The sequence below is a fragment of the Drosophila gunungcola genome (assembly GCF_025200985.1).
Source record: "Drosophila gunungcola strain Sukarami chromosome 2R unlocalized genomic scaffold, Dgunungcola_SK_2 000011F, whole genome shotgun sequence".
Taxonomy (NCBI): Eukaryota; Metazoa; Arthropoda; class Insecta; order Diptera; family Drosophilidae; genus Drosophila; species Drosophila gunungcola.
The window spans coordinates 1,276,960-1,296,124 of record NW_026453169.1 but is presented as its reverse complement, the minus strand read 5'-3'; the positions used below and the strand labels follow the sequence as shown (position 1 = coordinate 1,296,124).

Below are 19,165 nucleotides of genomic sequence, written 5' to 3'. Positions count from 1 at the left end.
AAATTTTGTTCTTTTCGTTTTGTGTACTGGACAGATTTCGGCATGGAAAGGATCTCAGGTGAGCTGCTGGCACTTCATACGCGTAAGAAGTCATTGTGTAACCCCGGTTTTTTTTCTCCTTGCAGAGCTCCCTTTCTAAAGCCTTTCGGTTTAACAGCAAACCCCATCGCACCGGCGACCGCAGCTCCTTCGGGAACTCCACCTCCCCAACGCCTTCGTACAGCAGCAGCGAGGGTGGCGGAGGAATATACGCAACCATAGGCCACCAGTACCCGAATCCGCACACGAATCCCCAGCAGCAGCACTACCATCACTTCCTGCCGCCGCCGACGACGGCTCCGCCGCCGATTCCCTCGGCGGGTGGCATCTACAGTCACGGTCCGCCGCCGGGGCATCGGGTGAGCGCCCCGCCCGTCGGGGCCATCCTCGATGGCGGCCTGACCGACCCCCAGATGCTCTACGAGCAGAGTCAGCGGCGGCGCGTGAAGAGCATCAGCGACATTGGGGCATCGACGAGTGCGGGCAGCGTGGGGGCCTGCAGCCTGGGCGGGATTTCGGCCTCCTCGGAGTCACCCGAATAGGAATGAGAGAGTGAAGTGCTAGCTAGATAGGATGATAACTACCACTACCACTACCACTACCAAAGATACTCAGCTGTTGTCCCGCATGAAAATCCCATCTTCCCACAGAAACCAATCAAGCAAACCGACTAACCTTCCCAGCTGCATTTGAGCTTAGATTCTACAAGCGAACTCAATTATATTCAAGTCAGTGTCAGACCCACCTAAAAGATACAAGCATTCCGCAGATACAGATACATATGCGATACATAAGTCAAGTAAGACAGAGAAGCGAGTAATCATTTGATCAAATCAGATAGAACTACGAACTATATGCTAAACGTAATTAACAACATAAATATTGTGTAGACTAAGCTCTATCCGCAGGCAAAGAAGAACGAATCAAACACTCCACCCTTAACACAAGTCAACTGGAATAGTTTAATCAATCGCGTATATGTAATTCTAATTGTAATTGTAACTGTAAAGATAGCTCTAAACCGATTTAATAGAGGGAGGCGATTGGTGGAGGCACTAAACTCACAGATTTGTAAGCCGATGCGCAGACACCGGAGATGCAATTTAGATAAATTGAAATTATTTTGTAACCGAAACTATCGTAGCTAAGCAAATGGAAACGGAAACGGAAACTATTGAATTAAATTTGATAAGCAGCCGCGCCAGGCGGCACTTTGTAAATTACGGTAAGCCCTAAGCAACGTTCAATATCGCATGGTAATGGTAAAAAGAAAATCACAGAAAATCGCAGAAAAACAGAAACATAATATATGGTAATTGCAAACGCACTCCCCCAAAGTCCCTCGCACAACCAAAGAAAGTCAGTCAGCCCGCTTAGTCCGCCAATCTATCAGTATCGAAGAATCCCCGAATGCGTCAGGGTATTATTAAGCTGACCAATTTAACTCTAGACCTATGACGAAGAAACTATCGAATAAACCAATGATCAAAACTCTGTTGTAAACGCAAGCGTCTTTATTGTGTGGCCCGGGAGATCCCGCCCGCTAGATGAGCAGGACCTCAACATATTGCATTTGCTCGACTCCAAAACATTTCACCTTCACCGAGAGCCGATGTGCCTCCTGTGTCTTCTGTGGTTCGGTGCATCTTCGCGAGGACTCGTACTTGTCTCCCAAATCCATGGATTGCTAGCGTCGATCGCTGTCGTTGTCGTTCCGCGGACGTCGGGTGGTGTGCGGACGACCCTTGGGCTCCGGATTGGGTTCCGCCATGGTCAGGGTGCCCAGGCTGCCGATGAGGCCGAGGATTCCGAAGACCAGGAACAAGCTAAGCCACTTCATCTTGCGACGTCGAGTAATCACCAGAGTTGGATGCAAACTGCTGACCCATCGGCCGAGAATCGAACGTTTTATGGTCTGGCGCCCAGCGGATCGGCGACAATCTGCATGCTAATGAGGGGAATAGCCGTCAACATCGTTTACCATTGCCAGTTGTTTATGTTCGCAGATCGGGCCCGATACCGCGCCAAATTGAGTTGTAAATCTAGCGCGAAAAATGGGCGGACATGCATTTAGGTAATTAGCTCCATCGAACAATTGTTCCCATTACAATTCAATCGCAGTCACATCTTACTGTGTGAAATGAAATTCACAAAAAAATGAATACTTTATACGCACATGGCAAATTTATTTTAATCGTTTTGGGTAAGTATTTGACAAATTTCGAACTTTTCCCTTTGCGCTCTTGTATACCTTATGTGCTCATAGGCTAACAAATTCGTTTACGATATCGAAGGCAAGGCATTTGCCAATTTAGGATCTAGGACAATCATGTGTTTGGTACAAATTGATTACTTGGTAAAGTGACAAAACAAAGCGAATGTTTCACGAAAGCAAACATTTGAAAACACGGACATGGTGACTTCATAAACTAGGCATGAACAAAAGTATACAAAAATCGTTTCGGGCTGCTAGTTATCATGTAAAAAGTACGAGCACTTGTCAAAAATGCTCTATCGAAGGCTATATATATATACAAATATCACAATGAGCTGGCTCTGGGCAGTCGTCGAGTTAGAATCTCCATTGATCTGCGTAGGCCGGCGGGCTCAGGGTCAAGTTTTGCTGGAAAAGTTGGCCGAGCTCGTTCATCTCCCGCTCCCTTCGCATCTCCTCGCCCACCTGCTGCCACAAGGACTCGAATCCACTGTCGTGGACAGCCATCGAGACGTCGCCCTCGCAGGAGCTGTCGTCAAAAACAAAGGAGTACTCCCTCTGGTAGTCGCACATTTTCGGGTTTTATTTCGCAAAGCTGCAAGAAAAGAGTATTTAAATAGTTAGTTATCGATTAATAAGTCTTATCGTTAGGCGCCCAGCTATCGATTTGCATTCTTATCAGACTAAAAGTCCAATCAGCTGGTTTCATTTGTATACAGAATGTCGCGCAAGAATGTCTTAAGTTTGATCAACACGATCGTGGCCAATTCGTAAGCTTTGAACTTGATTTAAGGTTTTCAAATAATAACATAGGCATTTTAAATTTTGTGTAGCTGCAAGTGCCCCGCCCACTCGCATAACTATGGGTCAGCGGCTCCATCCGCCTCCCAAACGGGTCGCATGGAATACGCCTTCGAGGTAAGTGTGGCTATAACTTGGACTTTGGAACTCCTGCAGATAGCAGATAGCAGATTATCAGCTCCAGACAGACAGCCAAAGTCTGGATGAGATAATAATCTTGGAATTTAGATCTTATACTCTAGTCCTAAACGCAATCCATTAATAGTTGGAAAACCTGAAATGTTTTTAATAGAAGACTGTTTCTTGTAGAAGAATGAAAAAGAGATTTAATGAGTTTCTTTACCACACAATATTTTCGGTAACAAAAATTCTTAAAAATTTACAAAATTAAATGTTTACCATGAACTTTGAATCCTTAAAAATCCTATGTTGGATGGACTATCAACAATTGAAGTAAAAAGCGAGCTAATAAAAATGTTGGCAAAAGTTTCTTATTTGTTTATGTACAAAAACAAATGTAATCTTTAAACTTTGGATCCCGAAAAAACCCTAAATGTCAGATGGATTGTTTGAAATTAAAGGATTAATTTATCGTAGAATTTAATGAAAGTTTCTATCTAGAAATATTTATTTGCTTACATGTTTCACACTAACTCTCTCGAAATAAAATAATAAATTTATTCTTAATTATCCCAGTAATTTATATCCTTTTATATTTGTCAGATGTCCGCCTCAACAGTGCGTTTTGGACCCGGTGTGAGTGGCGAAGTGGGAGCCGATCTTCGCAACTTGGGTGCCCAGAGGGTTTGTTTGGTCACGGACAAGAATGTGTCCCAGTTGCCATCGGTGAAAGTGGCCTTGGATTCACTGGCCCGCCATGGAATCAACTACGAGGTCTACGATGAAACCCGGGTGGAACCCACCGATGGCAGCATGTGGCATGCCGCGGAGTTTGCCCGTGGCAAGGAGTTCGATGCCTTTCTGGCCATTGGCGGAGGATCAGCCATGGACACGGCCAAGGCAGCCAATCTGTTTAGCAGCGATCGGGAGGCTGAGTTTTTGGACTACGTCAACTGTCCGATTGGCAAGGGCAAGGAGGTAAAGTCGACTTGTTCAAATTGGTTGTATGCATAAGAAGAAGTTCTATTTTGTTAACTGCTTTTAGATATCTGTTAAGCTGAAGCCTCTGATTGCCATGCCCACCACCTCGGGAACTGGGTCTGAAACTACTGGGGTAGCCATATTTGACTATAAGAAATTGCACGCCAAAACTGGGATATCCAGCAAATACCTGAAGCCAACTTTGGGTAAGAACTTAAACCTTTAACATTTGATTAAAATTTTAGCTACACAACATTCGTCTGAATATATAAAGTCAAGAAATTTAATAATTTGAATTTTGTAACTATTTAAATGAATGAACGAATGAAAAGTAGCAAGCGGAACACAAAATATATATAGTTCCCTAGCTAATTGTCGACTTTGTAATCTCAGCTCTGATTGATCCCCTGCACACCCTGTCGCAGCCGGAACGTGTGATGGCCTTCGCTGGCTTTGATGTGTTCTGCCATGCCCTGGAGAGCTTTACGGCGGTGGACTACAGGGAACGGGGTCTGGCCCCCAGTGATCCCAGCCTGCGGCCCACGTACCAGGGCAGGAACCCCGTGTCGGATGTGTGGGCTCGATTCGCTCTGGAGGCGATACGCAAGAACTTTGTGAATGCCATTTACCAGCCCGATAACTTGGAGGCCCGCTCCCAGATGCACTTGGCATCGACGATGGCGGGCGTGGGCTTCGGCAATGCCGGAGTGCATCTGTGCCATGGACTCTCGTACCCGATCTCGGGCAATGTGAGGGACTACAGGCCGCAGGGTTACCCTGCGGACCACGCCCTCATTCCCCACGGCCTGTCCGTGGTGATCAGTGCCCCGGCTGTGTTCGAGTTCACGGCGCCCGCCTGCCCGGATCGCCACTTGGAGGCTGCCCAGCTGCTGGGTGCAGAGGTGCGCGGTGTACGGAACTCGGACGCCGGTCGACTTTTGGCGGACACTGTACGCGGTTTTATGCAACGCGCTGGCATCGAAAATGGCCTCCGTGAGCTGGGCTTCTCCAGCAGCGATGTGCCCGCCTTGGTCGAGGGAACCCTGCCCCAGGAGCGGATCACTAAGCTGGCACCGAGGGCACAGACTGAGGATAATCTGTCGCAAATCTTCGAGAACTCCATGGTGGTATACTAATTTAAGAGCTTAACTTACCCACGCTCAATTTGTTCGCTTCAAGAAAAAATGTGTGTTAAACTAACGGATCCGTTTCCATAAACTGACCATACTTAAGCTTTTAAAACTCCAATTTCGCGCACATACAAACTAAGTTTAGAGTGGACCAGTCACATTTTTAGTATGAATACATGTATGTGTATGAAGAGTACTATTAAAAATTTTGTACAAAATCTCTGGCAATGCGATTCCTTTCTGTTTATATTTCTGTTTATATTCTTTGGCGCAATTGACTTTATGTCTAGTCAGCATTATGTTGGGGCCTCTCTTTTGGTTTTTTCTTCGGTTGGGGGTCCTCTCTACTTCAAAAGTTTCAGTTTTCGTTTTAATGCTGGAGCGCCAAGTTCAACGCTGTTCTTTGAATACTTTACATAAGAATAAGTTGAAAAAAGTTTATTTTATAGCCGTAATCTCTTATCCATCATAGTTCAACTTAGCAGTGTTGGTCACGGTATGCAAATCGATTTAAAAATATACTGCCCATATGTAACTGTAAAAGTATTGCAGTTATTGGATATGCCAAACATTACCAAACATGAGTACTCCTTCATGTTCGATTACTCCTACTGTGAGATGCCCTACGACAGGGAGTTTGAGCTATTGTGGCAGCAGATCGGCGAGGAACTGCGATCCCGACACAATCGATTCCTGGGCATGCCCTTCGATAGTGGATTTGAACGGATGTGGCGCCAAATCGGAGAGGAACTGAAGCGGGATCAGGAGGTAAACGACTTGGCAGTCGGCTTTCGGCGGAAGTTAACCCTCTACGCAAAGGAGGAAGCGATGGTCGACCCACTTGAGTCTTTTATTGAACGCAGATAAAATATATTCAATTTTATTGAACGGCATGTTAGTGTTAAAAGTACGTGGTATGTATGTCTATTAAGTATGCATTGTAAAGATTACCATCGGTTTTGGTTAAAATAATTTATTGTTTTTTCGGAATTGGTTTCAAAGTCGAATAGATCAAGCGAATGCCTGATTTCGATTGGAAAAAAGATAATAAAAAAGACTTAACATAGTTTATGCATTAATTATTTCTCTCATCTCTTGATCAGTTACAAAAATCAGACGTCATTCTAGGGAGTCTTCCTCCGTACCGTTTGCTACACAGACCCGGTTCTAAAAAACCCTAGCCACTCGTTTCTCGTCCCTGACTGACACTCAGTTTTCAGAAACACTTATGTTTCGTTAATAATTTTCGCTCGGTTTGAATTTTGGCAAAATGGCACTAAATCTTCAAGTTGTTCCCAAAAATTCTCATAAGTACGGATGCATGGAATGGGAGCTATGGGGGCTATGGGGCAGTGGTTCGATCAGGGGTAATGCGTTTTTTGAACCCACCTCTGCTGTTGGCTATAACCCTTTCGACTGGCTGCAACAGGACTAGGCGGATGGGCTATTTCAGGGACAAAGGATTACGATTTCTTTTCTCTCTCTCGTCTCTCTCTCTTTCTCTCTTATTTGGATTCAAGTATTTCTCAGTTGTTGCTTTGTTTGCTCGCACTTTCGCTAATACTTTTAACTGCCAGCTACTGCTCCGCAACGAGTGCCTCCTCCTGTTTCTTTTCAATCTTCAATCTTCATGCTTCTGCTACTGCTACTGCTTGTGCTTGTGTGTAGTCAATTGTCTGATGCGATTTCCACTTGTTCAACTATCAATAAACTTATAAATTAGAAAAACAGCGCAACTCGTTCGACTTCCGCGAAGTCCGGCCCGGAACTGCTCTGGCTCTGGGGCGGACTTAGACCTGGTTGATGGGCGCATACCGGTGCACCTTGGGCTGCTTGAGGTGCTTGGGCTCCTTCTGCTCCTTGCTGCTGCTGCTGCTGCTGGTTGGCTTCACGATGTCCTCGCTGAGCTTCTGGTACACGAACGAGTTCTTGGAGGCCATCAGGGCCATGCGATAGCGCTCGCCGCGCTTGCGCAGCACCACATAGATCACCCGGGCGATGGACAGCACGATCATCAGCAGGCAGAAGGACACGATGATCAGGGGCACGGCCACGTCGTAGGACAGTTGGCCGCGGAAGATCATCTTCTCGTTGTACTCATCCGATTCCTCGCTCTCGCTGTCAAAGCCAAGTTTACCTGCAAAGGAATGGGTGGGAATGGTATTAGTCTTATCGTTTCCCAAACTCATTTCTGACACTCATTTTTTGAATTCATTGTTTAAACTCATTTTTTGAAACTCATTTCGGTAAATATTTACTGAAACTCATTTCTGAAACTGACTTCTGAAACTCATTTTTTGAATTCATTGTTTAAATTCATTTTTTGATACTCATTTCGGTAAATATTTACTGAAACTCATTTCTTTAACTGACTTCTGAAATTGACTTCATAACTCAAAACTGAAACTTTTTTTTGAAACTCATTTCTGAAACTGGATTCTGGATCTCATTTCTGAAACTCATAGCTTAAACTCATTTAGGAAACTCGTTTCTTTAACTCATTTCTAAAACTCGTTTCTGAAACTCTTTTCAAAAACTTAATGATCAAACTCAATACAACAACTTATAGCTGAAACTGGTTTTTGAAATCTCGTTTCTGGATCTCGTTTCTGAAACTCAATTTTAAACCCATTTCTAAAACGCATTTTTATAAATTTGCAAATAAGTGAAGATGACACTTCCAACCCAATAAAGTATATATATTCTTGTCCGTCTGTTTCTACGCAAACTACTTCCTTAGTTTTAATGCTTTTTGGATGAGAATTTCCAAAAATACTTCCTTCTGTTGCAGGTAGTTTTAGAGTCGAAACGGATGGGATCGGACTATTATGTTTTGCTATTTCAGAATTGAGTTTTTAGTTTTAAAATCGTACTACGCTATCATAGAAACAATCGAAAATTCGTCGGAAAATCAACATAGCTTCTTTTTCTTGATGAAACCCATTTCTGAAACTATGTTCTTCTATGAGGCACAACTCACCCAAGAGGAACTCGTCGCGCGTCTCCTCGGACATGTCCACTTCCTCCGCCTTGACGCCCTCGTCCTTCAGCACGGGCTTCAGCTCCTTGTTCACAAACGTGTCGAAGGCCTTGTCGGACTCGCCCTTGGCTTTGCCCTTCTTGCGCTCCTCCTCGAAGCGCTCGTCATCGTCGTCGTCCTCCTCGTCGTCATCCTCGTCGTCGTCCTCGTCGCTGTCGTAGTCGCTGCTGTCCTCGTCCTTGTCCTCACCGCCGTGGTTGAGGTTCTCCTCGGCACTGTCCTCCGCCGGCTTGTGGGCTTCGGTGTTGGCCGCAAGCGATCCCTTCATGATCTTCTGCATGCTGCTCAGCCGACTCTTGTCCAGCACACTCTTGTCCAGGACACTGAGCAGCTTCGCCTCGTCCTCGTCCAGTTTCTTCTCGCTCTCCTTCAGCCGCTTCTCCAGCTTGGCCACGGCGCTGTCGGCCTTCTTCTCGTCCAGCAGATCGGATCCCTCGGCGTGCTTGCACACCTCGTGGGCCAGATTGGCCCATCCGGCCTGCGCCTGGTTCTCCAGCTCCACAATGGTGGCGTCGTCCTCCAGATTGGCCAGCACCGGCAGCCGCTTGGGCGTCATCTGCATCTGCAGGGTGACATAGCTGATGAAGTCCTGGAAGTCGCGCGTGCACTTCAGCGGATTGTTGGTGATGTCCAGGGAGCGCAGGTTCTTGAATCCCCTCACGTCCTCCGAGGAGATCTTCTTGATCAGATTGCCGGAGGCATTGAAGCTGCGCAGGCTGTCGAAGACCTTGTAGCCCTGGCCCACCTGGCGGTCGGAGATCAGGGCAGTCAGCTCGCAATCGTTGACGTCCAGGGAGCGCAGCTGGTGCAGCGGCTGGAAGAGACGCACGGATAGGCGGCTGATGGGATTGCCGGCCAGACTGAGCTTGGTCAGCTCTCCGTTGTCCTCGAAGATCTGGTCGTCCATGCGGGGAATCAGGTTGTTGCTCAGATCCAGATCGATTAGCTTGCTCAGTCCGGCGAACACCTCGCGCGGCAGGTGGTTGATGTTGTTCCAGGCCAGCTTCAAAGTGGTCAGGTGCGGCATCGTGGCGAAGGCCTTGTGGCCCAGCGGTCCGATGGCGCAGTTCGAGATGTCCAGGTAGTAGACGGTGAACTCGCCACTGTAGCTCAGGAAACCGTCGGTGGGCAGCTGGCTCAGGCGGGGATTGTCGTTCAGCCGGATCACATCGAGCTCGGAGTTCTTGAAGAACAGCATGCCCGAGATCTGGTCCAGCTCGTTGATGGACAGATCGATGTGGCGCAGGCTCTTCAGCGTGAGGAACGAGTCTGGCTGGATCTTCTTGATGCCGTTGCCCTTGAGGTTCAGGCTGGTCAGGCCGGGCATCCTGTCGAACATGCTGTGGTGAACCTGGACGATCGCATTGAAGCTCAGGTCCAGCTGCTGCAGATCTCTGGTGCCGAAGTGCAGGTCGCCACCGAATGTGTTGTACTTCAGGTGCAGAATGGACAGCGTGGTGCCGTTGAAGATCTCACGTGGCAGCTCTGTCAGCGAGTTGTAGGACAGGTCCAGTTCCTCCAGCAGGGTCACGTTCTCGAACGCCTTCTCGGGCAGCTTCTTTAGGCTGTTCTGGCTCAGATTGATGTACACGATGTTCGAGAGCTGCGAGAAGGCCTTGGGGTTCAGCTCTATGAGGTTGTTGCGCGAGAAGTCCAGCTCCTCAATGCTGGAAGACTGCAACAAAACAAGTGTAATCAGTCATTACTTAGCAGGGGATAATCCAAATGGCAAAACCCACCTTCAGCAGATAGTGAACGCTGGACATGATGCTCAGGTCATTACCAGAGATGGTCAGCATGCGCAGCTTCTTGTTGCCCACAAAGGTGTCCGGATTGATGATGGCCAGGCCCACGTCCGTCAGATTAACCGCGTACAGCTCGGTCAGGCCGTGGAAGGCCTCGGCGTGCAGGTACTCCAGGGTGCAGTTGGCGATCTTGATCGAGGCCACGTTCTTGAGGCCCAGGTTCAGGAAGAAGTTGGGGCCCATCAGGATGGGGTACTTGGGACCCACATTGGTCACCACCAAGTCCGTGATGTCCGAGCCGAACTTCTGGATGCCCATGTCCAGTCTGCAAGATATTTGAAGGGTTAGTCATAGTCTTAGAGGATCAAGGGGTTTCTGGTGGACAAACCTGCTGCAGGTGGCCACCAAATAGCTGTTGACATTCCGGGCACAATGGCAGAATCGCGGGCAGGGCACATCCTCGCTGAACTCCACCTGCTCATCGTCGGTCAGGAGATCGTCGGAGGCATCGTCGTCCTCCTCATCGTCATCCTCATCCATGTCCTCCTCGTAATCGTACTGGGAGTCGCTGTCGATATCATTGGTTTTATCCTTGGTCTTTTGCTCGCTGGTCTTGGCCTAAGGAGGATTGTATTAAATATTGTAAAAATATATCGATCTGAGGAGTACCTTTGGCTTCGAGGAGGCGGCGTCCACGATGGGCTGCAGCTTGGGCTTGGCCTTGCCCTTCTTGGGCGTCGAGGGGGTTGTCTCCTTGTCCTCGTCGAAGTAGGAGTAGTCATCGTCGTAGGTGTAGTAGTCGTAGTTCTCCTCGCCGTCGGTGGAGTTCTTTGCCTTGGGCGTGGAGGCGGAGGAGGAGGAGGTGGAGGAGGAGGTGGCGTTGATCATCTTGTTGAAGTGCGGATCTTCGGCCAACGCTTGGCTGTGCCTGGCCGCCTCCAAGAGATCCTTGAGCGCCTCCTCGCTGAGGCTCTTTCGGTGGTCTTGGTCTTCTCTGCGCTCTTGGTGGTCGTCTCCACCGGCAGCTCCTTGACCTTGGGCGTGGAGATCTTGGGCAGACTCTCGGCGGCACTCACCTCCTCGCCGGAGTTTAGCTCGTTCTCCGTCAGATCATCGTGGATGTATTTGATTTTGGGGCTCACGGTGCTCGAATGGCCGGCATGGATGAGGGCCAGGCTGAAGGCCAACAGCAGGAGCAGCCTGCAAGTCGACTGGCGACCCATTCTCCTTGGGATGGGCAAACTGAAATGGAAGCGAGTTGTAGTTGTACAGTGGTGGCTTCACCTCGGAGAAATTGAAACCAACAGACGACCCACACCCAGTGGAGCCAGAGCCAGAGCTAGCCTATCTTATCGCCAATTGGCGGAGCCAGATAAGCAGATATGCGTTTATTGAATCAACCACATTCGGGGGAAGTGGCTGTAGTCATGGCTGTGTCAGCCAATTCCCCCAAAAATTACTGATCTGCTTGGCAAAGTGATTAGCACTTTGCCACCCGGAGGGCTGACATCATTGACCATGCTAATTTAGTCGGTACACCAAGTTGAGTCCACGAATTTCCCAATTGTTTGCTTATCGTTTAATGGCAATTGTTTTGCATTTGCGCCAATGATTAAACGCGTATTTTCAACTCGTTACTCAGAACCTGGCGAAAGCAGTTGGCACTTTCGACCAGATCCGCAATGGGAAGTACATTCCCCAAAAAATGCACATCGGCCAGTTGCCACACTCGATCAGATACACAAAATGCTGACTTGGTTCGCTCTCAATTCGAGTTTGTCTGTCGTCAGCTGGCTTGTTTATTTGACTTTCCGCTGGTTTTGTTGGCCCTTTTGATTAAAAGACAAGCGGCTAACAAAACGATTGGGTAATCACGCTCGACTTCTGAAGCGATTCGGCCACGGGGAATCCCCACGCAGCGTTCCTTGACGCCAATTAAGAACTTGTTTGCCAGCTCACTGGTTCTAAGACATTCCAAGTTCCAAACTTATGCAACTGTCCACCTTCGGCATGCATTTTCCAGCCATTCGATGTGGAGGATGCCCCTTTTTTTTCGAAAACCCGCCTGTGTTTGCGTTTGCGTTTGCATTCGCCTTCGTTTTCATGGCAAAACAAACACATATTTCGAGACCGTGGCGGTAAACAAAGAGCTTTGGGTATTCATTTTTGTAACCAGGCAAACGACCCGGGATCGCGATCCGAGATATGAGATCCGAGATCGGAGATCGGAGACCCTAGACCGCCAGTGAATGCAAAGTGCGCAGTTAAGGCGGCCAGAATAGATCGCATTTAGCCAGCCAATATCGTATGTTGGAGCATTTCATTAGAGTCTGGAAAACGGAAAACCGCTTAGCCAGCTTTAAGTTGTGAGTGGGTGTCAAGTTGACTGGCGGAGCTGAAGGGAAAACTGCAGTCTGCAGTCGCGAGACCGCATTAAACGTGTTTAGGTCTTTTTGGCTAGCATTTCATCGAGTCACGAAAGAGCGTTTTTTTGGCTTGTATTTGGCCTGGCTTTGAATTGGCTTTGGCTTGGCTTTAAGTTGGCTTGGGGTTGGCTTTGGCTTGGCTTTGGCTTGGGCCAAGGCGCCGCCGACACTCCGACCATAATTAATTCCATTTCTGTCATTGCGGCGATATGTGTGCACAGTGTACACAGATGTCCGCATGAACTGGGCTATTCGACGGCAGTCGCTGTGTGTGTGCTTGGAGCGGTGTTGTGTGTTGTGTTGTTCAAGTTTAGAGAGAAACCGGTAACTGGCTATGGCTAAGGCACTGGCACTGGCACTGCTGGCCATACTTGTACATTTATGCAAATACGTTTTCCACTCGGAAATTCGTAAACTCGTGAGTCAGCCAATTCATCATATTGCTGCGGCTATCAACAGCTGTATAGATTAGCGCTAGTCGGGATATATTCGATCTCTCCGCCCCACGATCTAATAATAAATAAATATCTAAGTGCATTGTGGTGTCGTGCATCTAATTAACTCTTGGCAAAGGGGGAAATGCTTTCTAGAACACTTTGACATTCGATCGAGTTAGACCCCGAATCTCGACTTAATGGCCCTGCACTCGACGTAACCCAATACGGAAACAGATTGGAGCGTTTTGCTCAGAATTTATAGGCACACTTCGACCGAGTATCGAGTATCCAACTGATTTGGAATCGTGATACAAACTAAGTTTTGTTGAAAACGCAAACCCCTGTAAAGCATTAATTTATTACTATATTTTAGAGCTTAATGTGGCTGCTTTTCGGTGTTATCAACTGGTTCACATGTGGTCGACTTTGTCAACAGATTAGACCGATCGACTTTACCCATGAGGGATCCCTCATTTCAGTATCGGATTACCCAGAAGAAGGCATGTGCATTTGGATGGCAGATGGGGCCTGGTTATCGAACTGTGTCGGAAATTGGAACTGGGTGCGACCCCTGGCCAGCCAATGCTATAAATTGTGTTCCCCAAAAAAAAAGAGCGGGCACTGCATTCCTTCGGAGTCCGGAGGTCAGCTAATGAACCCAGGTAGTTTCGCCTTGACTCCGTCTTAAGAGAAGCTCAGAATTGTCTCTGGCAAATACCCAGAAATACCCAAAACAATGCGATCAAATAAATAAATAAAATAATATGTCTGTGAGCGTGGGTGGATAATGATTGAGCTGTCTGGGTAAAAATAGCTGGCGTTAACAGGAAGTGAAACGAGAGGAGCGGACGTGTAGGTAGAATATGGCATTCCTTCTTTTTTTTTGGGATCTCTGCTGTTCGTTTTAGGGATATCGATCCATGGGATGGACTGGCTGAACGGAAATACCACAGGTGATGCCTTCATTTGGCAGTAAATCTGCCGATCACGACAGCGTCAAACTTTTGTTGACCGATTCATTAGCATCACGAGTTTGATGGCGATTTACGATCATTACGTTCTGCTCGAAAAACACACACACCGCTGGCCAACTGTTCAGGGATTGAATTTCCCCAGTGTATTAGACCATTCCGGCATATACATAATTTGTGCAACGTTAATTTTTGCAGCCAAGCCAGTACAATGGACGAAATTGCCCAAGGCGTGCACATAAAAATATTTATACACAAAAGTATAAAAAACGCCGACATTTGACCACACACACATGCACACGCAGTCAGTTAAAAAAAAAAAAAGGGGGAAACTGTTGGCTCTGAAAGATGGCCAGACTGGTTTTTCGGCTGCAAATTGCCACTCGGAGCAGCTGTCTTGGCCAAGTTGGCTCGGTGGCAGCCAAACAGCCAACAGCCAAAAGTCAGGCAGATGACTTTACGAGTTACGAAAAAATTCTTGCTAAAAGCCATTTCAATTGGCTCAAACTACAAACTATAAACATTTCCAAAGCGAATTTCTATATAATAACCGATTGTGTCACGTTCGAGTTGCTTGAACTCTCTGCACAGAATGTGCGCTTTCAGAATCACAGTAAAGTCGGTACATTTACGTAAGCAGTTTAATCGCAGAAGCACTTAACATTGTCTAGGCACAAAATAAAACCATAGACAATACTATTCGCAACAATCGGCACTTTTAGATTATAGAAAGTTGTAAAGCTAATCTAGAAGGTCGCTTATTGAAACATTTCTTGGAATTTCTTGGTGGTCAGGAAACAATTTTGCAGCAGCTGCAATTTCTTATGCAGGAAACCACATTGCTTAACTGAACCTTATCTTCAAATAATACCTTTTGATCGAACGGAATTAAAATTTCAGTATGCCAGCTGATTGAAATGCATTTTGCTGTTATCTGAGGGAAGTCCCCTGCGCCAAAATGTAGTTATTTAAACTGCCATAAATTGATTTCAGCCATTCGGATCTGATTTTTATGCCCGCTTCCTCGCCTGCAATTGCCCTTTGTTCGGATCGGGATTCCATTATCATCGGGTGTATCGGGTGTATATATATAGCCCTGATGCCGAAAGCAGGAAGCGGGGCATAAATTAAGAACTTAAGGAGGCGGTACAAATGAGAAACCGGCTTTCACCGGCGGGGGCGGTTCATTAGCGTTATCTGTACCGCTTTTCGCATCTCGGCTCCAGCTTCCGACATTTGAAGTGCTGGATAGCTGGATAGCTGGATAGCTTGGAGCTCGGATCTAGAAGCCAGCTGAAAAGCGCTTTTCATTGTAGCGTGTGTGGTCGACGAGGAAACCTGATTTGTTTACCCACCCAAGTGTGAGTTTTCAAAACACATTGTGTTCCGACCTTTTTGCACTAAACTTTGCACTCGAACGAGGCTTTGTTTTCAACAACAAAGGCGTTTTGCCATCACGTATTGGTTATCGGTCGAACGAGCGTTCCTAGAGACGAATGCCTGGAATTGTCAACCCGTTGAGCCATCAATATATTTATTAAGTGTCGAGTGCTAAGCACCCACCACATCGAGTATTGAGCGGCACACTGATCTCAACTGTCACCTTGGGTATCAACAAACACACTTTGGGTTTGCTTCATGAGGCCAGGGGAAAAATATTAATCTAGTTTTTTGACTTTTTCGGAAAATGCAGAAGAAACTTATTGAAAATATAAAATATGCATTGATATGATTAAGTATTTTTACTTCGATGTGAGCGACTTGTTTTGAAATACTAAAAAATAGCGCTCATATCATATTTGAATGACCTCAAGTAAAGTAAAGTGTACCAATGCAAACAAACACCAATGTTGATAAGCAATTTCTTGGAGGCTGCTATCTTGAAATTTTTGTACCTGTTATTCATTGTTATTCCGGAAATGGTCAGAGTCAATATAACTGGCAACTCTCGAGTGGTAAAACAATCTTCATGTTCGCGTTGTGTGGGTCGTGTTACTGCATCCATTTATCGCGTAATTAAGGGTTGAAATGCCTACAACTGGGCCTTCACCAATGTAAGTTGGCCACGTTCCAAGCCGCATTCCGAGCCGCCAACGGCTTGCATGGCACGTAAGCGCACTCCTCTGATTCACTCTCAGCCAAGTGTGTCTGCATTTCATTAGCCCAGGCAATGGGTAGCGATCCAAGCCCAAACCGAGACCCTGAACCCAAACTTTGAGGCTGTGAAATCGGCTTAGGCTGGAGCGGAGATCTTGAGTTATGGCCAGACCAGACCAGAGCAAGGCAAGGCAAGGCAAGTCAAGGCGATCCCGCAAAGAGGTTTAGCATCCGATACAATTGCCAAGGCGGAGAAAGTGGCAGCCGAGAATAGAGCCAAAACATTGCTTCATTTGTCAGCTGCTTTTTGGTGGGACCATCGATGGATGACTAATGTTTTATGGCAGAAACTGATTAATGCTCTCTGTCTGACTGTCTGACTGTCTGACTGTCAGGCTTGATCGATTAGATTCAGGGTGAAGGTAAAATGTCAACGCAATGTGGGTGCGAAATATGCGAGGCGGGCGTCATGCTCAATTGGGCAGTGAAAAAGCTTCCAGTGAGAATTGCATTTGGCTTTCCCTCGAGCCGTCCGAATCCCATTCAAATGACATCATTGTTGGCCAGGCGGCTGTTAAAACAAAAAGCAACCTGGATCGTTAAATCGCTCGAAAATAGTTTGCTTTTCGCTGTTTTCGCATGGCGATCATGTGCCATATACAAACTTCTAAGTGAGCCAGAGCAAAGCAGTGATATTGCGCATACGCCGCATGTGCCGACACTTAGCTTCTGTGCAAGACACGGCTCTCTAGACCAAGTTTACCCACACACACACACACACACACACCCAGATTGTTAAGTCGCTGGTTGGCAAATGTTTGGCTGGGCACTTAAAGCTCAGCTCCGGCTGTCCATAAAAGATGTGTTTAAGTATTCATAATTTGCCCTCCCTACGTAGCACTACGTAGTGCTACGTCCAAAAAAAAACGAACTGGTACTCGGAGCGGAGCCACTACCTCCGGGCCAATTACCAGCCATGAAATCAGCTAGAGCGGAGAGTGCTGTGACCTCATTAACTCGCAGTGGAGCGAGTCAAAGTCTCAACTGGCCCGTGTTTGCTTTGGGCTCTTTATCTGTGTAAACGAATGCCTTTGGGTTCCTATTTTCATAGGTTTCTAGGTTCCTGCTTTCCTATGTGGGACCGGCTTATGTGGCGATTAGATAATGCCCCCCGTCGTATTCATCAGCCGACTGGCGACAGCTCGACACACTGTGTGCGGCTGATCCTGCGGCGGATCGAATGCCCTGCCCAAGAATAATTCGAGCTGAGGCGAAATTTGCATACAAAATCGGTTTCCAGGAATTCACAGTGCACTCCTCTGAACGTCTGGATAGGCGATTACGATTACGATTACGTCTGGAAAACCGAGTCGCACCTCAAAATCAAATGAACGTGTGTTTATGGCCCACAGATCTGTGTACATTTCATTTAAATTCCAGCTTCGTGCCAGCCAGCGAAGATGGTTATAAAACTAAAAGGCGAACATTAAATTTGAAAATCGATTGGAACTGGTTCTGAATTATGCATAGAAAGATAAATAAATACATTTTTCGAGAATTTTTCGTGGCTCCTATCGAAATTCGGTCTGTGATTAATTGGCCAATACTACAGGAAGCTCTCAAAGCCGATTAAACACGAACCGATGGAATGTCTATGCCCATAATACCTATTTAGTTCGACCTTTAGAGCTGGAAAAAAAGCTCAGCCTTTTCCAACACTCTGTTTGCCCATCTGCCACATATAGTGTGTGTGGTATATGCAAACTTCGATCATGGTCGGACCTAAACTATATAGATTTATCTCTCTGCCTGTGACAGTTGAGCATGTTGTGCTTTTTGCAGCCGCAGAGCGTTGAGTTTGTTATGAAGGTGACTTCTTTTGAGTAAATGCATTACCGGTTTGTGCACCCCTTTCCCTCTCGTTTTTCCCCTTTTCGGTACTCGCACACACACACACACTGCCAAGAAGTTAGCACCAATACTCATGCAGGTGTAATCTTATCTACCTGGTGGTGTTGTGAAAAGCAAACGCGTTGTCTCTTAACTGTTTTTTCCCCTGACTGTTTTCGATGACTTTCCCAGTGCATTTGCCTTAACTGGGCTTAAAAGCTTGTTTTGCTCAGTGTAATTGGAATAGGAATTTATTTGGCTCTACTCGACTGATAGTGCTTAAGCCAAAATTATGATCGCCCAGTCTGCAGAATAATATCAAGATAATTGCGACTCAAGTTTGAAATTTATATGTCACCACAGCACTAATATACTCACAAAATACCACTCGCACACACACACACACACACAAAGCAGCTGCAGGCAGTCGCCAGTGTGTGTGTTTCGGTATGTTTTTGAGATATGGCAGGTAAAGATACATTCACAGGTAGCAGATACCCGCACACACACACTTACACGACGGAAAGATACGCTCAGAGAGCGAGACAACTGCTGGTGGCAGGGGTGCAGCTAGTGTTATCCCTCTCGAACTCACACTCTAGCATGACGAAATCCCATCCCTCGCTTGCACTGCATTTTAAAACCCCGTAACCCCCGACCCATAAACCTCTACAAGTCACAAAACTCCAGAACTCCGACCCACGAAGTAGACATACAATACGAGACGATATCCAAAATGCAGAAGTGTCTGATCCTCAAAAACTCACCTTATAAGCGGTCTGCTTGCAGACAACTGGTCTTTAAGTGAAGCGAGGTAATCCAAGATATTGATTTTTGATCGCTAAAAGAAACACACAAACTTAGTCGATTGGCACTCTGGTGGCTTAAAGACTTCGATTCGGCACAATAGTTAATTTACGACTGGCGACGCAGATCACGTGCTCGTCCGTTAATTCCGCTAACTTGTTTTGCTTTACCGATTCGGTTGACTCGTAAGATCGCTTTCTACTCTAGCGCGTATTCCACCTGTTGAAGATTCAAACTCAAATGAGTAGAGGTGGGGAAACGTCGGTGCCAACATCGATGATATCGATGTTTTCAAAATATCGGTCCTATCGATGTTTGGCAGAGATGATCGATATTTACCCGTCTTCTCTGTTAGTTCGACGTTTCGCTAACATTTCGTTGTTCGACTTTTCGATGCCAACATCGATATCATCGATGATTTCAAAATATCGGTCCTATTGAGTTTGGCAGAGATCATCGATTACAC

General features: G+C 46.6%; 6 protein-coding genes across 19 annotated transcripts in view; 3 read left to right on the top strand and 3 right to left on the bottom strand.

The window, feature by feature from the left end:
* Nucleotides 1-1,402, top strand: part of LOC128255397 (kazrin) — a 43,714-nt gene extending 42,312 nt beyond the window's left edge. For all 14 annotated transcript variants that reach the window (XM_052984981.1, XM_052984977.1, XM_052984979.1 and 11 more), the window contains 2 exons: nucleotides 35-58; nucleotides 126-1,402. In XM_052984981.1, the coding sequence (XP_052840941.1) occupies nucleotides 35-58; nucleotides 126-581 (480 nt within the window). In that variant the 3' untranslated portion in view covers nucleotides 582-1,402. The remainder of the gene's footprint in view (nucleotides 1-34; nucleotides 59-125) is intronic.
* A 129-nt stretch (nucleotides 1,403-1,531) lies between these two features.
* On the bottom strand, nucleotides 1,532-1,930 carry LOC128255433 (uncharacterized). The gene has a single exon (XM_052985032.1). It carries the CDS (start codon nucleotides 1,877-1,879, stop codon nucleotides 1,727-1,729), a length of 153 nt encoding a protein of 50 aa, XP_052840992.1. The 5' UTR covers nucleotides 1,880-1,930; the 3' UTR covers nucleotides 1,532-1,726.
* Nucleotides 1,931-2,197: 267 nt separating this feature from the next.
* On the bottom strand, nucleotides 2,198-5,460 carry LOC128255432 (uncharacterized). Its single transcript, XM_052985031.1, has 2 exons — nucleotides 5,311-5,460; nucleotides 2,198-2,849 (listed from the first exon to the last, which is right to left on the bottom strand). Exon 2 carries the CDS (start codon nucleotides 2,825-2,827, stop codon nucleotides 2,612-2,614), a length of 216 nt encoding a protein of 71 aa, XP_052840991.1. The 5' UTR covers nucleotides 2,828-2,849; nucleotides 5,311-5,460; the 3' UTR covers nucleotides 2,198-2,611.
* LOC128255419 (probable hydroxyacid-oxoacid transhydrogenase, mitochondrial) lies at nucleotides 2,927-5,519 on the top strand. Its single transcript, XM_052985017.1, has 5 exons — nucleotides 2,927-3,024; nucleotides 3,088-3,172; nucleotides 3,779-4,153; nucleotides 4,221-4,362; nucleotides 4,550-5,519. Exons 1-5 carry the CDS (start codon nucleotides 2,975-2,977, stop codon nucleotides 5,290-5,292), a joined length of 1,395 nt encoding a protein of 464 aa, XP_052840977.1. The 5' UTR covers nucleotides 2,927-2,974; the 3' UTR covers nucleotides 5,293-5,519.
* A 103-nt stretch (nucleotides 5,520-5,622) lies between these two features.
* On the top strand, nucleotides 5,623-6,352 carry LOC128255430 (uncharacterized). Its single transcript, XM_052985029.1, has 2 exons — nucleotides 5,623-5,782; nucleotides 5,839-6,352. Exon 2 carries the CDS (start codon nucleotides 5,848-5,850, stop codon nucleotides 6,151-6,153), a length of 306 nt encoding a protein of 101 aa, XP_052840989.1. The 5' UTR covers nucleotides 5,623-5,782; nucleotides 5,839-5,847; the 3' UTR covers nucleotides 6,154-6,352.
* Nucleotides 6,353-6,775: 423 nt separating this feature from the next.
* On the bottom strand, nucleotides 6,776-18,999 carry LOC128255399 (uncharacterized). The gene is given in 8 exon segments (XM_052984992.1): nucleotides 6,776-7,423; nucleotides 8,267-10,001; nucleotides 10,066-10,396; nucleotides 10,460-10,689; nucleotides 10,741-11,048; nucleotides 11,051-11,313; nucleotides 18,660-18,733; nucleotides 18,870-18,999. Coding segments are annotated over 6 exon segments (3,195 nt in total). The 5' UTR covers nucleotides 11,295-11,313; nucleotides 18,660-18,733; nucleotides 18,870-18,999; the 3' UTR covers nucleotides 6,776-7,076.
* Between the last annotated feature and the right edge of the window lie 166 nt (nucleotides 19,000-19,165).